This window comes from Sinocyclocheilus grahami, unplaced genomic scaffold (genome assembly GCF_001515645.1).
Source record: "Sinocyclocheilus grahami isolate Dianchi unplaced genomic scaffold, SAMN03320097.WGS_v1.1 scaffold579.1, whole genome shotgun sequence".
Classification (NCBI taxonomy): domain Eukaryota; kingdom Metazoa; phylum Chordata; class Actinopteri; order Cypriniformes; family Cyprinidae; genus Sinocyclocheilus; species Sinocyclocheilus grahami.
The window spans coordinates 309340-325176 of record NW_015505758.1 but is presented as its reverse complement, the minus strand read 5'-3'; the positions used below and the strand labels follow the sequence as shown (position 1 = coordinate 325176).

Genomic DNA, 15837 nt, shown 5'->3' with positions numbered 1-15837 from the left:
GGCGTATACCCACTTCTTTATCAGTCGGCTTTGCGTATACCCACTTCTAAATCCCTACACATCATTCATTAGTGTCCTGCATTAGGCAAAATCATGACAGTCCACCACATGAATAGCTAATCCAATCGCATGTTAAAAATACAAATATTCCCTAAAAACACCCAGTAAAGACAGTGATGCGGTCAGGACCGTGGCGCTGGCTTCCTTTGAAATATGTTTGATGATTGCGCCTGCGCCCTCGCCCGCTCCGTTAGTCAGAGAGGATGACGATTGCCGAGAGTGACAGAGATGCTGCTTCTTCATGCGCGAGAGCATGTCAGGGGATGCGCGCAGAGTGGTAAAATAATAGTTAATTATTGATTACTAATTTGAATCAAACCGGTAAACTCCTGTGAACTTTTCAGTCCAAGGATCCAGTAAACAAATGCGTTCAAACTGTAAATTCAAAACAGCTCTAATACAGAGAAAACCCAACCGATTTCATCAGAGATTGTGGAGAGTCGAGTCCAGATGTCAGTAAATTATTATTTTCAGCGTGTATTTGGTTTAAAAGCAGGAGTGTTATACTGGATGGTGACTGAAGTTGTTTTAGATTATGCGCTGGTCTAGTTATTCTGAATGGATCCGTATAGTAGCATGTACAGTAAGATCAAGACAGCAGGTTTAGTGGTCTTTTGGCATCTCCCTGTGGTCCTGTTTGATATTGCAGCTTGACTGGTGCTTATTTATATTAAAAAGGTGGTGGGGGGGAAAATTCTGGATAAATTGATAGTCACGATTTTTTTTCATGAGGAGATCATGATTCTCCTACGAACAGACAACTAAACAAAATAGCATGTAATGTACTAGTGGTTCTGACAAAATGTTAATTGCTGCAGTCTATTTTTTTTTTATTTTAATTATTGCAAAATCTGCACCTCTTCTGTGTAAAAATTTTAATTTCATAACGATTCTTACTCCGTGAAGTCAAGCAGCAGAAGTTAAGTGACAATATACAAATACCACTGGCCCATTTTGAGGTGAACTAAATCTACAAGCTAGTTTTATACATCACTGTTTATAGCACATGGTGTTCATCCTTTGCTGGGTCGCTTTAAATAAATTGGGGCATAAATTAAGAGTATACCCACTTCTCCAGGCACCACTACACCACTGTATTACAGTTTTAAGTATACAGAATGTACACTTGACCTGAACTTATATTTCTAGTGTGATGAATGAACAGGAAGTGATTACAGTAGTAATTTTTTCCCCTTTTACTGAGATTTCAGTCTGTAAGGCTGCAGGAACATCTGTAGGCAAATAGTCAGTGCTGAAGTGCGATCAGTTAAAACACACACACACACATTCCAGTAGTGAACAGGAATTATTTTCAGCCCTCTGGATCACAACATATATCATCGAAAGAAGTACAAACAGAGGAGGGAGATACAATTTACTTCATGCTATAGAAATCAATACTAAACACAGAATCCATACACCCCACCCTTCAGACTCAGAGATTGAAGCGCATTTACTAGCTCACACCAAACACAGGACGTTTTTTTTTCTGTGGTAGATTAAATATCGCAAACACACACAACATGCACACAGCTCACGCATCTGGGACAGTGGGCTTTGCTTGTGCATGCTGTGTGAAATTTAAGTGTGTCTGAAATCAATTGAACTGCTGCTAGAGGTCTTCTCCACTCTTTTAAGTTCGACACTAGAGCAAGGGTGAATGCCCGAATGCTGCAAATATTTCAAATATCCTATGTGACTCTAAAAACAAATCAAAGTTATGAGAGATATTTTAAGCATATAAAGCAACACCAAATCCTCTCTAGGCAACAATGACTCATAAGGTGCTACCTGCACACTGAATAGTGATGTACACCTTTATTTCATGAGAATTCATTAAAAAAAGGAAGAATTGAACTTGCAGCACTCCAGATATTACCAGTGTTAAAAACTCTCAGAGGAGAGTCAACAGCTGAAGTTTGTCTTTGAGCTGATAAAAAAAATTCAGTTACAGGTCTTCACACATCGATGTGGCTATCACATTACTCTAATGCCATGCACTGTAGCACTAGGTGCCGGTTTCTAATTAGCACACAAGTGTTGCTAACTCATGTGTTTTTCTAGCAATGATGTCTGGCACTTTCAACACCACCACATCACTACTGCATGCCACATCATTTGCTAATATTCAAACTTATGGAAATAACAGTTTTGTGTTGTGGGGAAAATGCTTTCTTGGCCTTTTCTCAAACTAGTTTATGTTTTGGAAAATGGTTGTCCACTTTAACCAGATCCAAACTACCAGCCAAGATGATGGGGTTCTCAACTCTGACCCTTGAGGTCTACTTGCTTGCAAAGTTTAGCTCCGATTCTAATCAAAGACACCCTAAACAAAGTTAATCAAGGTCTTTAAGATTACTATAAAGTTACAGGTAGATGAGTTTGATCAAGGTAGGAACTAAATTCTATAGGACAGTGGACCTTCCAACTGAGAATCCCTGGCCTAGCAGCTCTAATTAGTTTGACCTTGGCCTTACTGGTTTCTAGTCCAGCAGATCAACCATCTAAACAAGCTTGAACCCGCTAATGGCCATAATTGATCTGCTTCAGTCATTTAGAAACCAAATAAAACCAACCACTATCACAAGGTGACCATGGTTTTGCCAATTGGGACATGTTCCTGGGTCCTGGAATTAAGACTTTTTTCAAAATGCACAATCCTAAACAAATGTAATCCTACTGTAACCAAAAACCAGATGTGTAGTCAAGCTGAGTCAAGGACAAGATCAGAAAAGGGTCAAGTCTGTTCTCCCGAGTCCATGAGAAGAACAAGACTGATATTATGGTCTTGGACTCGATGGTCTAATATCATATTTTATTGGTCTTGGTAATCAAGTCTGAGTCCAAAACCATAATTTCATGGTCTTGGTCTTGTCTTGGACTTAGGGGCATTTGGTCTTGACTCAAATTCAACCCTATTCTGATCTTGGTTTTGATTTAGACTCAAATGTGCTGGTCTCAACTACAACACTGCCAATAACTACTGCTAAAAAAGGAAGGGTTCATTACAGTTTAATCTTCAATGTCGACCTTAAGCCTATCTTAAGGTCGTACAGAAACATACAGTATTACTGGACAACCCAACATCAGAAGCAGAATGGCCTTCCAAAAGATGGTATTGTGTGAGAATGATGGATTTTGTATTCAAGGTTCAGCTCCATGACTGCATATGTTGTATCTAGTGGCGCTTTTCCACTGCATGGTACGGCACGGTACGGCTCGGTACGGTTCACTTTTGGGGGGTTTTCCACTGGGTACAGTACCTGGTACCTGGTACTTTTTTTAGTACCACCTCGGTTGGGGTTCCAAGTGAACCGTACCGTTACCAAAACGTGACGTGTAAACTCTGCTGATCACGGATTGGCCGGAGAGAATCGTCACTACCTGCGTCACTGAACTTGTGACACAAACACAAAAGAACCGCTAGATTTAAATCAGCACAGCCAGCGAAGGATCGAACGCAACTGTTTTGAACGAGCACACCTTTTTTTTAACAACCAAAAAGTTTTGTTGTCTGTTGCGGAAAAACAGAAGTTCCTCTCGTTGATAGCAGAGTAGCGGATCCAGCGAGAGCTTGATGGGGCGACGCGGAATGAAAAAGTTTTCTTTAGGAGTCGTGGTAGTAGAGGTGGCGCAACTATAACGACATGTGAATAATCCCGTCCCACTCTAAAGCAGTACTGAACTGCAATGGAAACGCAAAACCGAGCCAAGCCGTACCGTGCCGTACTGAGCCGTACCGAGCCGAGTCGTACCACACAGTGGAAAAGCGCCATAGGTGTACTGTGTGTCACAGCCGAGTCATGGATCACTGAGAGCTTGTAAGACTCATTGATTCTTTCAAAGAAGGCAATTACCACTATAGAAAAAATGAATAGCTTCCTTGCTGACTGTAATATGATGAATAGTATCTAAACATGAAGATGAAAATGCATGGATGTAGAGCACTGAGATGTGTGCTTACTAAGTGTGGTGCTATTTATCTTCTTCCTCTAGTGAGGCAAACCATATCCCGCTCAACAGCCTCACACTGAATCCGTCCCACAGGAATCAGCCTGTTGAGTGCTGAGCACTCACTGCAGAGAGGGGTCATGCTGGGTCTCTTTATATGGGAATGTTTTTTTCTCTCAGTGCATCCATAAAACAACGACCAAATGTAACAAATGGAGATGTCGAACCCGCAGTGAATCTGCTTCAGAATATGTGTGGGCTCTGAGATCCTCGTCTACTCTGGACGGGGTGTAATCCGTCACCGTCCTCATCCTGCTATTGAGTTGGGAGAGGATTTAAGACACTGTGGAGACTTGTGGGAAAAGCTCCTACGGCAGCCATTGTCTTTACTGCCCCATCAGTGGAGTGAGTGCAGCTCTGCTGGTGTGAGTGACATGATGTGGAGGAGAGGATTGAATGGGATTCATCAGGTACAGTAGACTGCAAACTAAGTAGTAAGTTATAATCAGACACTTCTTGCCAGAGGTGGGGGCAAGTCACACATTTTCAAGTGTCAAGCAAGTCTCAAGTCCCTACCATCAAGTCTCAAGCAAGTCTCAAGTCACAGTACAAACAAATCAAGTAAGTCAAGTCAAGTCAGTGGCTCACCTCAAGCAAGTCAAGTCAAGTCCTGCTAAGGATCAAGTCAAGTCAAGTCAAGTCACAGTATCAGACAGGAACAAATATTTTTTTGCCACACAACCTTATAAATTTTTCCTCAGAAATTAACTTAATTATACATTTTAAATAATAATGTTGTAAATATAACATTTTGAATATAGACAAAATACTACTTTGTATACCGCTAAAGTCTGTAATTGAGAAAATATTGATAAAAATACAAGATAAAAATATGTATCTCATATTTATGTTATATTCAGTTTGACCATCCTAAGAGACAGATAATATTTAACATGTTGGAAAATTATTTTGCACTAAATATATCCAGCGAAGACTGGGATTCAGTCTGGGAGCACGCTAAATAATATGCAATGCTGACTACAAATCACGCCTTATATCAGAAATAAAACGGACCCAAAATTTTCATTGGATATAGACACCCTATTTGGATTGTTTCTTTCACTTTGCATGACATTGGTCCATGCCTACATTGTTCTTGAAAACTATTGTCATGGCTCAAAACAAGAAGCCTATTGCTGTTAATGTACATGTATCTTCCCCTGTAACTTATTGATTTCTTTGATTTTATAATAAGAACTAAATTCACAGCTATGCATTTAAGGCTATGATAGGCCTACTCTATGGCATTAATGCTGCCAGTAAGTGGTGGCAAATCACTGCTTTATCACAGAAGCGTTCATTGAACTGATTCATTCTAAACAGTTGATTCGTTCATGAACAAGCAAGAATGGTTTTTCCCCCTAACCGAAATTATGCCTTTTAAATTAGAATATAATTAGAATATTGATAATATTTAAGTAAAAAATTTGAATTTAAGTATATTCGAAAAATTTGAGTATAGTCTGGGAATAGGCAGAGGGAATGGTTTTTATTTACTCTATGGCAGGCATATTCAAATGGCGGACCGCAGTCCGGGTCCGGACCTCGGCTTGGTTCTAACCGGACCATGAGACATAATGGCAATGGCAGCACCATTTTACCATTTCTAAATAAAATATAAAAGCAGCGCTTCACAAACAACAGAGTGGTTCACACCACAAACGCTCATGGTCGTTTATTGTAATGATCTGGTAAATCCTCTATATATATATATATAAAATATTTTTTTATCTAGAGTAAAACACACTTCAAGCCTTTCCTGTGTGCGTTGTTTCTCTATAAAGACACTGAAGCGCCATTAAGAGCTGCAGATGACGCGGTTATTTTAAAAACAGAAGCAGCAAAATAGATTGATACTTTTGCAAAAACACTGCAGAAAACAACAATGCTGCAAATATATAGTTATTTTTACCTATCGTACTCTGACTGTTCAAACCAGGTTTGGAACAAGACTTTTTTTTTCATCTACATTTAGCATTATTAATCAGTATGTTAAGAGCATTTTAAAAATAAACATAATTGTTCAAATTGGGAAAATTATTTGTACATTGCAAGGAAAGACAACATAAACATTGAAATTACTAGTTGACTGTTTTCTGCTCGTGATGAGAGCGTTTTGATTACAGCAGAGGTGGGGGCAAGTCACACATTTTCAAGTCTCAAGCAAGTCTCAAGTCACAGTACAAACAAATCAAGTAAGTCAAGTCAAGTCAGTGGCTCACCTCAAGCCAGTCAAGTCGAGTCCTGCTAAGGATCAAGTCAAGTCAAGTCACAGTATCAGACAGGAACAAATATTTTTTTGCCACACGACCTTATTAATTTTTCCTCAGAAATTAACTTAATTATACTTTTTAAATAATAATGTTGTAAATATAACATTTTGAATATAGGCAAAATACTACTTTGTATACCGCTAAAGTCTGTAATTGAGAAAATATTGATAAAAATACAAGATAAAAATATGTATCTCATATTTATGTTATATTCAGTTTGACCATCCTAAGAGACAGATAATATTTAACATGTTGGAAAATTATTTTGCACTAAATATATCCAGCGAAGACTGGGATTCAGTCTGGGAGCACGCTAAATAATATGCAATGCTGACTACAAATCACCCCTTATATCAGAAATAAAACGGACCCAAAATTTTCATTGGATATAGACACCCTATTTGGATTGTTTCTTTCACTTTGCATGACATTGTTCCATGCCTACATTGTTCTTGAAAACTATTGTCATGGCTCAAAACAAGAAGCCTCTTGCTGTTAATGTACATGTATCTTACCCTGTAACTTATTGATTTCTTTGATTTTATAATAAGAACTAAATTGACAGCTATGCATTTAAGGCTATGATAGGCCTACTCTATGGCATTAATGCCGCCAGTAAGTGGTGGCAAATCACTGCTTTATCACAGAAGCGTTCATTGAACTGATTCATTCTAAACAGCTGATTCGTTCATGAACAAGCAAGAATGGACCACTGAATTACTCAACCGGTTTCTTCAAATCCCTGGATTCGTTCAGTATTGCTTAGAGACGCACGTAACTCTTAAACTGTGGGCTGAACGGAACTGGCAGCCGCGCTGAAAATATTACTAAATATCGTATGTTATAAATATAAAAACTCATACTAGGGCCATTTTGACAACATATCTTGGATTTTGGGTGCAAGAGAAACATCACTAATCGATAAAACACTGTAGTTTCCGTGGTACAATTCCATATATTGATTTACAAAGAGGGATGCTTAACACTAAAGCACTGTTGAGAGGCAAACGCCAGCGAATTTAAAGTTTGACATCGTTAATTAATTACAAACATGAGATTAATCATTTATAATCACTTTAATTTAATGACAGACTTAAGCTGAATTTTAAGACCAATGCTGTTTTCAACGATCGAACAAGCTTACATACCTTTCCTTTTTGAAGTGCCGACGTCCTGGCTTTGTAAATGCATACAGCAAATGCATACAGTTTCGAAGTGTTTATCCAAACATCTCGGGAGATTCTCTTGCTCCCTTTATTTGGCGCGCTGTTCCTGACTGTGCTCGTGCAGTGTCATGAACTGCGCAGACTCGGATCACTTCTGCCACTGGTTCAGTGGCTTGCGTTTTGTTTACCAAATTATGTCGCAATGATTGATAATAATAATTAGAGTTGTTATAAAGTCAAGTCCTGCCGAGTCATGAAGGTCAAATCAAGTCAAGTCTCAAGTCACTGGATCTCAAGTCCAAGTCAAGTCAAGTCATTTTCTTTATTTAGTCAAGCAAGTCACAAGTCCTTAAATTTGTGACTCGAGTCAGACTCGAGTCAAGGCATGTGACTCGAGTCCCCCACCTCTGCTTCTTGCTATCAATAAAATGGCAGAAAGCCCACCAAAATCTTGAAAAAGTGAATGAAGAGGCTGGTGGATGGTACTGATATTCCAAGCTAAAAAGAAGCTAAAACTTTCAGCTAAGACTGATTGATAAACGTGTCATGCTACAGTGGCTTGTTGTTTGAATTTCTTTGGTTTATCATGTCATTGTTAAGGAGGTATAAGAATATCGACTGACCTGTTGAGCAGGAAGATGTTGTCACTGCAGGTCAAGGCCTCCAGAAGAACCTTCTTCTCAGAGATGGCTGTAGAGGAGTGAAACTTCATCCAGATAAACTCCCAAACATCCTCATCCATCAGAGAAACACCTGTGCAGTACACAATGTCCCGCACGTTGGGAGGAATCCTGCGGGACAGAGTGAATACACAAGGTAAATATTCACAGATAATGTTAGTATTTAAATACTCATATTTAACATTAACAACTGTATTGACGGAGCCAAAATCTTTTTAACAATTTACTATTTTCTTTTTACATAAATACAAATATCAACTTTTAGAGTCCAGGGAAAATAGTGAAAATTGTGATGCACTGATTTGCATATATGCACACTGAATAGTGCAGGTGATTAGCATTTCTCACTGTGACCAAGTCTGTTCATTTAATGATTGCTGAGGGTTTCATCAGATTCACATGCCGTTAGATTACACTGTTTTCACACATACTTCTTGTTTTGATTTCTGAGAAATGCATTTTCCTGAAGAGAGAATGTTTCACAGCAGGAATCTGTTACGTCCTCAGGGTTGTTCAAAGATAGCAAATCACAAGTCAACCTTTCAACTCCAGCAGAATCAGTGAAAAACAGCGTGAGTGTATTTATATGTGTTTTTATTTGTATGCTTCTGTGAGAAGTTGATTTTACTTTGGTAACACTTTAGATTAGGGAACTCTATTCACAATTAAATACAGTGGGTACGGAAAGTATTCAGACCCCCTTAAATTTTTCACTCTTTGTTATATTGCGTTAGTTATTGGCATGCATATTTGCTGCCATATTTGCTGGCATGCTGTTTTTTAGTACTTATAAAGCACATATTAATGCCTTGTTCTGCATAACGTTTGTGTCTTGAGTTTTATATCTCTTAACCCTATAACTACTACAACAACTAACTTACTTAGCATCAATAAGCAGCAAATTAGGAGCCTTTTGAGGGAAAACTCTTAGTTAATAGTGACTATGTGTTCCCTAAAGTGTTACCTTTTCCTTTGCTGTTTCTTCAGTTCTTTTCACTCAAAATGTATATCCACGAAAGATCATTTTAAATAAAAAGATACTCTTAGATTCAAAACGGACCACTTTGGTTCAAGTGGTCTTCTGCTGTCTGCGATGTGAAAAATCTCCATAATAACACCAGCTGATCTGATTCCATGATCTTCAGTGAGCTCATCATTTAAGTGGTGAAAATTTGACCCAAATCATTACTGCAGGCCTTCCAAAGTGAGTCACAGTGCAATATATAGTCTAGCAATATATCGGTCATAAGTAACAGCCCTCTCTGGACCCTTGATATCATCTGGTTATAAATCTCAGAAAAGAATAACCATCTACAGTAGAGCTACACAGAGACAAACGCATCTCAGGCTGTGAGGCGATGCATGTAATATTCGTACAGGAAGAAGAAATAACATTAAACCTCTGGAGGAGCCGCGGCGATACAGTGACTGAACTTTTGATTTGCTCAAACAAAGCTCAATAAAGACCTGCTGATTCTGGATGAGCCGTCGGAGCCTCTGGGAGTTTTCAGTGTAGCAATACAGAAAACGGCACCTTCAGTAAGATATGAAATCAAGTCACAACCAATTGGAGCGTATAGACTGAAATTTCCACACCTGTGAAAGTGATGTCTTGTTTATGACTGCCACTGATAGGAACGATAAGTGAATTCAGAAACACAGTTAAAGAATAATATTTGTGGCATTCCGTTTGCTGCCACGAATATATGATTTTCAGGTAATTTCAGAAAGAAGATGGGAGACGACATGAGCCATAAATCTAGTTCCCTTTCAGTCGGTCACTCTCGACGTCACGTCGGAGGACCCGAGACGTTTTTACTTCTGATATTGTAACCTGATTTTAAACGCTTGATTTGGCCTAATATTTGGCTGTGTGGAGGCAACACATTTATAATAGAGGATTGTTATGAGATTTTGTAAAAATTCTATATGTTTGTTTTGAAACAATGTACATAGTTCTTTGACTATTTTACATTGTGTGAGACTTTTTTTCAAACAGACTAAAACTGCACTTAAAAGCAGTTTGCCTTAACAGAGGTGTCTGACTTTAATTTCAGTTTTCTTTTTTTAGTCTGTTGTATCTTGTTTTTAATTAATAAATGAGGAGGATTTGTCAGCGTTTTGTACAGTGATCTGAAGCCTGTCTTTGCAGCTCATAAACGCTGCTGGGTCATTCCTGTGACATTATCATCACCTAAACCATAAAAAGACATAAAGGTCAAACACATTCCTCTTTTATGATGTGCTCATCCCTGAATATCAAACTGCACAGATTCTTTTTATTGTCCCAGTAGGACTGGAGGTCATTTTTGAAGAAAAGGACAGTGAAGGACACATCTGGAAGATACAGACTTCTGCAGTCAGGTAAGAGGCACGATTAAGAACAGTTATGTCACAACACACAATAATACGAATCAAAAGGATAAGACTAATAATAACATAAAATCAGTGGAGAACAAAGACAGAAATTTCTAACAGATGAATTTCAGAATTTCTTGCCATCTGTTGACTTTGACAGTCGTACACAAGAAACAAAATCATTTGTAATCAGTTAAAAGTATCAGCTAAATGCCTTAAATGTAAAAAATATCTCGAATATGAGTGCTTTCATGAGCTCTAACTCTAGCAGTGGATTAGACTAACCTGTCCACATGATGATATGTCTAGCAGGAGGGATTGTGTTCAGTACAGAGACTTCCTGTGTGTTCTGACATGATCAGAAACCTCTTACTGGACTCCACGGGGTAATAATTGCAGAGCCACTGTCAGAGCAATTGAGTAGTTTCAGGCCAAAAGAGTGGAAAGTCTTTGACTGAGCAGGTCAAACACTGGTTGAATCCAACTGAGTGTGTATTTTTATTGAAAGGAATATTAGGCCAAAAAGCTTTGAAATTGAGCAGCCCGCTTTTATTAGAGTCATGTTAGAGGCTTCAAAAGTCATTAAATGCACAGTATATGAAGCCAAGGTCAATATGTAACACATTTTATGTGTAATAAAGCAACTGTGTGTGTATTTAAGGTCTATCTGTCGATTTTAGGGCACGATATTAAAGAAGCCGGCAAACAAATTGCCAGTGCATTTGAGGTTGTCAATATGCAGTGTGTGTGTGTGTGTGTGCTCTTTCATGTGTTTAGGAATATTAGGCCAAAAAGCTTTGAAATTGAGCAGCCCGCTTTTATTAGAGTCATGTTAGAGGCTTCAAAAGTCATTAAATGCACAGTATATGAAGCCAAGGTCAATATGTAACACATTTTATGTGTAATAAAGCATCTGTGTGTGTGTATGTAAGGTCTATCTGTCGATTTCAGGGCATGATATTAAAGAAGCCAGCAAGCAAATTTCCAGTGTGTTTGAGGTTGTCAGTATGTGTGTGTGTGTGTGTGTATAGTCTTTCATGTGTTTGGAGGCATGCAGCCAACTATTTGGCTTAAGCACAAAAAAAAAAAAGCTAAAAAGTGGGCAAACACAATATCTTGTGCAGGATAAAGCCGTTTCTTCAGACACACAAACACACACCCACGATCCTGTTTATTCTCCATTATGGTCATTAGTCCCTGCCGGTGGCATGGTGTGTTTGACAGTGTGATCCTGCATACATGAATGTGAACATTGCTGTGGGAAGCAGGGCAAACAAATTAGATGAATAAATGTGTGTTGCCATGGACACTTGGAATAAAGCTCCTACTGTATGAATCTTGGCAGGGTTGATGAGCAGAACATACTGATCAGACCTCAAAGTATCCACACTCCAGCCAGCGCTGTGCCTCGATATTATCATAAAAATATAATGTGTGTTTGACCAAATCAAAAGGGACAACTCTGGCTGTCACTGCTGTATTTAGATTTTTTCAGGTACTTTTACTTAGGTTGAAGAGCAAAAGTTGATGCAGGTTTCCTGCAGGACTGTATTCATACAGTAATGCACAGAATCACAAAAAAAGGCCAAACGATGCGTTAATATACTATTTTTGCAACGTCTTATATATTAAAATGGTATTTTGAAAACAAAAAAGAAAACAGTTTTGAATGAGCATTTTTAACTACACATCACTAAACAAACATTCTGTTAGTAGCAGTCCAATCTGATTCAGTTAAGTGTTAACTCAGTATTTTGGACCAATTTAGTGAATCATAGAGCTGTCTGATTTAATCCATGATTTAGACAAACTAATTTCTGAGTTTAACCAATTCGATAAAAAATACTGCCTCAACTGCCAGCAATTAATTGAAACCTCAAACATCATTATGGCACTTTGTGATATGTTTGTTTTTGTGTCAAGCCAGTGAGGAGAAACGCTGGGATTTAATAAAAGCTGTTACGGTACAGTGTGTGGGTGTCACTCTGTTAATTTGCTCACCTGTTCTTGTTACTGGAAATCCAGTCTGAAATGAGAGAAACAGCCTGCCGGTGACAGTGTTTGTTTCCAAAACTGCAGGCCAGCATCATTACCTCTCTCTGCAACTCTCTGAGGAGGAAAGAAGGAAGTGCATCAGCAGGAAGTTAAAGATGGAGGAAGGGGAAAATGAAAAATTAAATACTACTGAGGTCATTCCCATCTCTGAGGTGAAAAATGTCTAGCTTAAACTTTACAATTCAGTGTCCTTACTTAGACTACATATAAGTTTATAACTGTAATATATAATTCAAGAAATATGAAATTCAAGACTCACTCGGTCTGATAAGCCGCCTGCATGAAGGAGCCCTCAGGGGAAGTGGCTGGCCAGCCCAACTTGTGATACTTCGGTTCCACCTGTCTAAGAACATAGTCCTAACAAAACAAAACAGAAAGGGAAGCAAAGAAATTATTAAAGCAAAACATAACAAGAAACGCAAAGTCAAGCAAAACCAAACAAAAGTGCAAAACAAAAGGCAGAAAAAGAGTCAGTACGGTTGCCATGTTGAGACCAGGATTTAAATTATTAGTTTTTTTTTATTGTTTTATTTTGCATTGTATTGTATACAGTACAAGTGTGTGTGTGTGTGTGTGTGCGCGCGTGTGTGTGTGTGTGTTTTGACTCGCCATACGGTTGAGGGAAATGTCGCAGCAGGTAATGTCATGGCTAATTTAGCATGACTGCTCTCCTTCATGCCCTCTTACTGAGACGAGTGAATGATCACAATTAGACCCTGCTCTGCCGCAATTCAATTCTTAACACACTTACATGGATAAAAGCACATAAAGGCTTGTAGAGGACATTGTTTTCCATACTGTGGGGGATCAGGTGCCTACAGCTTGTCAAGCTGTTACTACAGCAATTGAGTGACGTATTCTTATTTTGCCAAATTAATCTCAGTTTGACAATTAGTGATGCTGTGTTTGTGTGCGAACGGGCCAAAATACACTGACCAGCACACGCACACACACAGAGGGATTTGGTCTGGCAGGTTGAAACACCTGGTCACATGACTGAAGTGTCCTGACTAATCTGTTCCAGCTGTTGCCTGTCTTGCATTACATCCTAAACATCTGCTTTGTCTCACAGTAAACACAATGATGGAGAGAAATAGAGAGAAGAAGCTATTAAATTCATCACACTCTCACTGCTGACACTAAAGCGTTGTCCATTACAGAGGAGGGGCAGAAATGGCTCATGCGCACCGAGGGATTGTGGGTAGGCGTTTGAGTGATATTTTGAATAACAAAGTGATAAATGAATATGAAAGCAGGTGGACAGGTAAGACAGGGAAACAGACACTGTCACGTTAGGCTGCGTTCAGAATGGAATACTGCATACCGTGCAGTACACACTGAATACTGCATAGTATATTTAAAAACATAAAAATGCTCATAGTGCTTTCTTTTCCAATAACTTCCAATAACATACTTAGTGTATACTGTAAAAACAGTATGAGTAGAATGGTAGTATGCTATTCTGATCATTGCCAATGAAACACAAGCAATGGTGGAGATTTGACACTGTTTTAGTACGTATGAGTTTATAAAATGCTGCAGCAAACAGGCATTGTGTCTGGAAACATTTTGGACTGCTGTTTTGGATGATGATCAGAGGAATTTTTGAGTTTGATCTGTCTGGCAGTGAGTCGAGTCATCTGAGACGTGCTGCTAGATATCAGCCGTGTCTTTCTCATTGCTCTAGTCAAGGTTAAAATACAACAAACAGCAAACTGATGTGAGATCAGACTCACGCTGAACAGGCTGTGGTCTTCAGTGCGGTCCAGGAGTTTGTCCAGCTGGTAAAGAGCTCGACTAGCAGCGTGCCACGGCAGAAACTCAGTCTCCTGAGACAAATATGAGATCATCTGCAGGGGGACGTTTTGGGGCAAATACCCCGCTCTAGAGAAAAGAAAGAAAGCATGAGGATCAGACACTAGCAGCTAATTTTTACACATATTTCCCCTTTGGAAGACACAACGTTAACATTTGATTACAAACAGTTCATTTTGTTCATCATTATTCGTTTAGAATAACTGCGAGGCATTGTGCTTTGCGTGGGGAGTCATAATGTGCTGTAAGAAACAAAAAAACAGCTTCTCCTGTATGGCTACAGTCGTGTTCAATTTGCATAAATCCATAAAACATAAGAGCTCTTCTAAAAGCTTCAAATGTCTTTTCCTTTTTCCCCTCGGCCTTTTTAGAAACACCTACAATCCTCCCATGAGAGCAGAACAACACAGAGGTGGCCAATATCCTTAGACCAAAAACAAGAAAGACGAGACTTTCCACAAGTCTTTGAATATAAAGAACATTTTCTAGCAAGCACAGTGTCACAAATACATTATGCAACCTCTTAGAACACCATAGCAAGGCCAGCACTGTCGCTAGCATTGTTTTCAAGTATATAATTTGTGTGTGCTGTGTAGTGTTGCTTTCGTCAACGAAAATTATGACTAAATATCGTCGTCAACGAACCTTTATCACGTGACGAAAACAAGACAAGGCGCAACATAAATGCTGGTCATGTGACGATGAATATATTTAAATGTATAATGCAATATTGTTGACGAATAAAAACGAGACTAAATGTGGGTTACAAAATAAAAACTATGCTAAAATGTCTCTTCATTTTCGTTGACCAATTTATTATTTTGCAGTATTTTCTGTGTCTCACTTCAGGGGCTGCATCAGGTCACACTGCGCAGACGCAGGCGACGTCACTTCCTCAAGCCCCACTCGCGGCATTATTTAGAGCAGTGTTTCCCAACCGGGGTGCTGTGTAAAAAATAATTTTTTTATATTTTTAAATTGCTAAACTGTTCAAAAAAGCAGCTATTATATAATATCCATTTCTAATGAGATGCACTGAAATTCCGGCTGCCGAAAATTAGTTCACCACTCAGGTTTTACTTTCACGTGGTGTGACGCTCTGCGTATTATACCGCTCTATGCGTGTGTGCTCCGCTCAGTCGCTCACGGCCCATGTGAGTGCTCCACTCATATACCGTTCATGCTCATCGGAACAGCAAAGTCCACTCAAAAATCAAGCTGACAGGAAACATCTATGTAGTACAGTATTGTTTCTGTTTGCAACAGCCCTACTGTGTTGTAACAAGGGTGTGGTAAATGGGCAACTCTGGTAACGCTGCCCTCTTCATTCATTGATCTGCTAACCGTTATGCTCATGTGTCCTCTGATAATAATAGCTTTCTAGGATTAAACATTAGTTGGATAATTGGTAAAAAAAAA

General features: G+C 38.9%; 1 protein-coding gene across 1 annotated transcript in view; it reads right to left on the bottom strand.

The window, feature by feature from the left end:
* Positions 1 to 15837, bottom strand: part of LOC107556776 (thyrotropin-releasing hormone-degrading ectoenzyme-like) — a 121494-nt gene that overhangs the window by 6245 nt on the left and 99412 nt on the right. The window contains exons 12-15 of the mRNA XM_016239982.1: positions 14340 to 14487; positions 12863 to 12960; positions 12550 to 12657; positions 8134 to 8301 (exon numbers count right to left, since the gene is read on the bottom strand). Coding sequence (XP_016095468.1) covers positions 8134 to 8301; positions 12550 to 12657; positions 12863 to 12960; positions 14340 to 14487 — 522 coding nt within the window. The remainder of the gene's footprint in view (positions 1 to 8133; positions 8302 to 12549; positions 12658 to 12862; positions 12961 to 14339; positions 14488 to 15837) is intronic.